We start from the raw sequence: 2,462 nt of genomic DNA, 5'->3' as shown, positions 1-2,462 counted from the left end.
AAAAGAAAGGAAATAGGTGTTACGGCTGGGAGCATTTGACCTTGTTTGAAATAAGTGTTGAATTTGTTTTGAATTATGAATGGAAAAGAGTATGAGATTGATCGCTAATCTACATTGATGAAATAGTAGTAAACAGGGGGTAAGGGGTGGGGGGTTGATGTCATTGTAGGTGATGGGGTGGGGGTGTTCTGTTGAAAGATTCTAGAGCATTGCTCTCCTTTATATTCTCTGTTTCTCCACCACTCTACAGAAGAATTCTGTTTGTTATTTTCTTCGCCGACTCCTCTCATCCCCCCCATCTTAATCACATAACCATCACCACCCAGATTCTTTCTCCTGATAAATAACCATTCTCATTAAGATTTGTGGGCGTGTACACATACATACATATACACAAACATGCATATACGCAAACATACATATACGCAAACATACATATACGCAAACATACATATACGCAAACATACATATACGCAAACATACATATTCGCAAACATACATATTCGCAAACATACATATAAGCAAACATACATATAAGCAAACATACATATACACAAACATACATATACACAAACATACATATATATAAACATACATATATACATACATATTGTATGCATATTATATATATGTTTGTGTGTGGATATTGCGTGTGTGTGTGTGTGTATGTGTATGTGTTTATGTATGTGTATGCATATGTGTATACGTGTGTGTATTGTTTGTTTGCATATTGTATGTACACACACACACACATATATGCCTATTATATGTGTGTGTATATGTATATATGTGTCTGTGTTGATCTTTGCACTGGTCTAAAAGAAAATTATGTTTTTATATTTTACCCTGTAACATAGCAGATCAACAAATGGGGGTAAATGATCTGAGAGCAGAGATAAAAAAGGATCAAGGGTCTATTACTTCTTCAGGTAATACAGCGACCCTCTCCCCAAGTGAAGGGCAGCTTGTATGATGCTTGTGTATGTGGTGCAATGTTGTATAACAGCAAAACATGAGCATTAAATACAAGGATATGTGGAGACTGGGTGAATGGTCTTGAATAAGGATAACCCTGCATGTACAAACAGATGATAAATATGAGTTTGGTAGATTGGCACCACCAGGATTACCAAGTTTAGTGAAATACTTACATAAATGGTACCAACATCTAATTCTACATCGGATTGATTGGGGCCCACATTAGTAAGGCTGTAGCGTTTAAACCAGCCATATCTGGGCACAGTGTGGCCTCCTCATACCTACCCTACAATGTTATTCTAGAAACAGACAATCACATCATTGAAATCTCAAAGCCACAAGATAATGCATGATTAATTTAATGCAATGTGAATAAATAAGCATTATGTTTGACGGGGTAATCTGAATGCCAAAGGGTTAAAGCCCAGGACCAAAAAGGGTGGGAATGATTTCTGGAAAGGCCTATTCTGAGTGTTCAAACACCAAAAGAGGTATGGTATTGTGTGTGTGTGTGTCCTCCTCCACCACCACCACCATTTGACAGTAGGTTTTTGGTTTGCTTGTGTCCCAGTGACTTAGTAGTTTGGCAAAGAAGACCAATAGAATAAGTATCAGACTTTGAAAAATCAGTACTGGGGGCAATTTTTTCAACTAAACCATTTAAGACAATGCTCTAGCATGGCCACAGTCCAATGACTGAAAGATGTAGAACATAAAAGATATGTGTATGTGTGTGTGTACTGTAATGTTTATTAGCATGTGATACCAAAAAGAAAAGAAATCAAGGAATTTAGTATTGTCACCTGAATGTGTGTAGTAAACAGTACAACTAATGTAATTATACTTTCTAATACAAACATACATTTGTTACTTATTAAATTATGTCCTTCCTTTGTTTTCTTTGGTTTTTACTATATCCTTCTTTTTAATGTATGAGCAATTGCGGTTTTATTGTATACATTTTGTTTATTTATTTATTTGATCAATAAATTAGCTACTCCTTTCTCAAATCACCAGTACAATTTTTCTCAGTGATGTTTTGACAGTGAGGCATCAACGATACTGTTTTGTAGTCTGCAAACTGATGTTAGGTGTGTCATGTGAAATATATATAATATTGGGAGATGGGTGGTGCAGGAAGGAAGTGCAAAAGAGATGGGAAAATGAGGCAAGAGTGTGTGTGTGTGTGTGTGTGTGTGTGTGTGTGTGTGTGTGTGAGAGAGAGAGAGAGAGAGAGAGAGAGAAAGTAAGGAGAGTAGATGGTGAGTGATTAGTTGGAAGATGAGCAATTTTATAAGATGTTACACCTTCACAGCACAAAGTTGTATTCATTCATTTACCTCATGAATTCTACACTGAAAAAGATTGGGAAATCAGCATCTGATATAAAACTTAACTTGTTGAAATCAGGTTAGTTTCTCTAGTAATATATTTGTTTTCTTTCTTTCTTTCTTTTTCTTTGTTTGTTTGTTTGTTTCTTTCTT

The 2,462-nt window shown here is 35.6% G+C and overlaps 1 protein-coding gene across 8 annotated transcripts in view; it reads left to right on the top strand.

Moving 5' to 3' along the window:
* LOC106876309 (putative FERM domain-containing protein FRMD8P1) overlaps positions 1 to 2,462 on the top strand; it is a 118,261-nt gene that overhangs the window by 67,497 nt on the left and 48,302 nt on the right. The window contains exon 1 of one of the 8 annotated variants that reach the window (XM_052966937.1): positions 2,247 to 2,388. The exons of the other annotated variants lie outside the window; for them this stretch is intronic. Within the exon in view, the coding sequence (XP_052822897.1) occupies positions 2,277 to 2,388 (112 nt within the window). The 5' untranslated portion in view covers positions 2,247 to 2,276. Of the gene's footprint in view, positions 1 to 2,246; positions 2,389 to 2,462 lie in introns of those variants that run through there. 8 annotated transcript variants of the gene reach the window in all.

Source organism: Octopus bimaculoides, chromosome 4 (genome assembly GCF_001194135.2).
Source record: "Octopus bimaculoides isolate UCB-OBI-ISO-001 chromosome 4, ASM119413v2, whole genome shotgun sequence".
NCBI lineage: Eukaryota > Metazoa > Mollusca > Cephalopoda > Octopoda > Octopodidae > Octopus > Octopus bimaculoides.
This window is presented reverse-complemented; position numbering and strand designations above follow the sequence as displayed.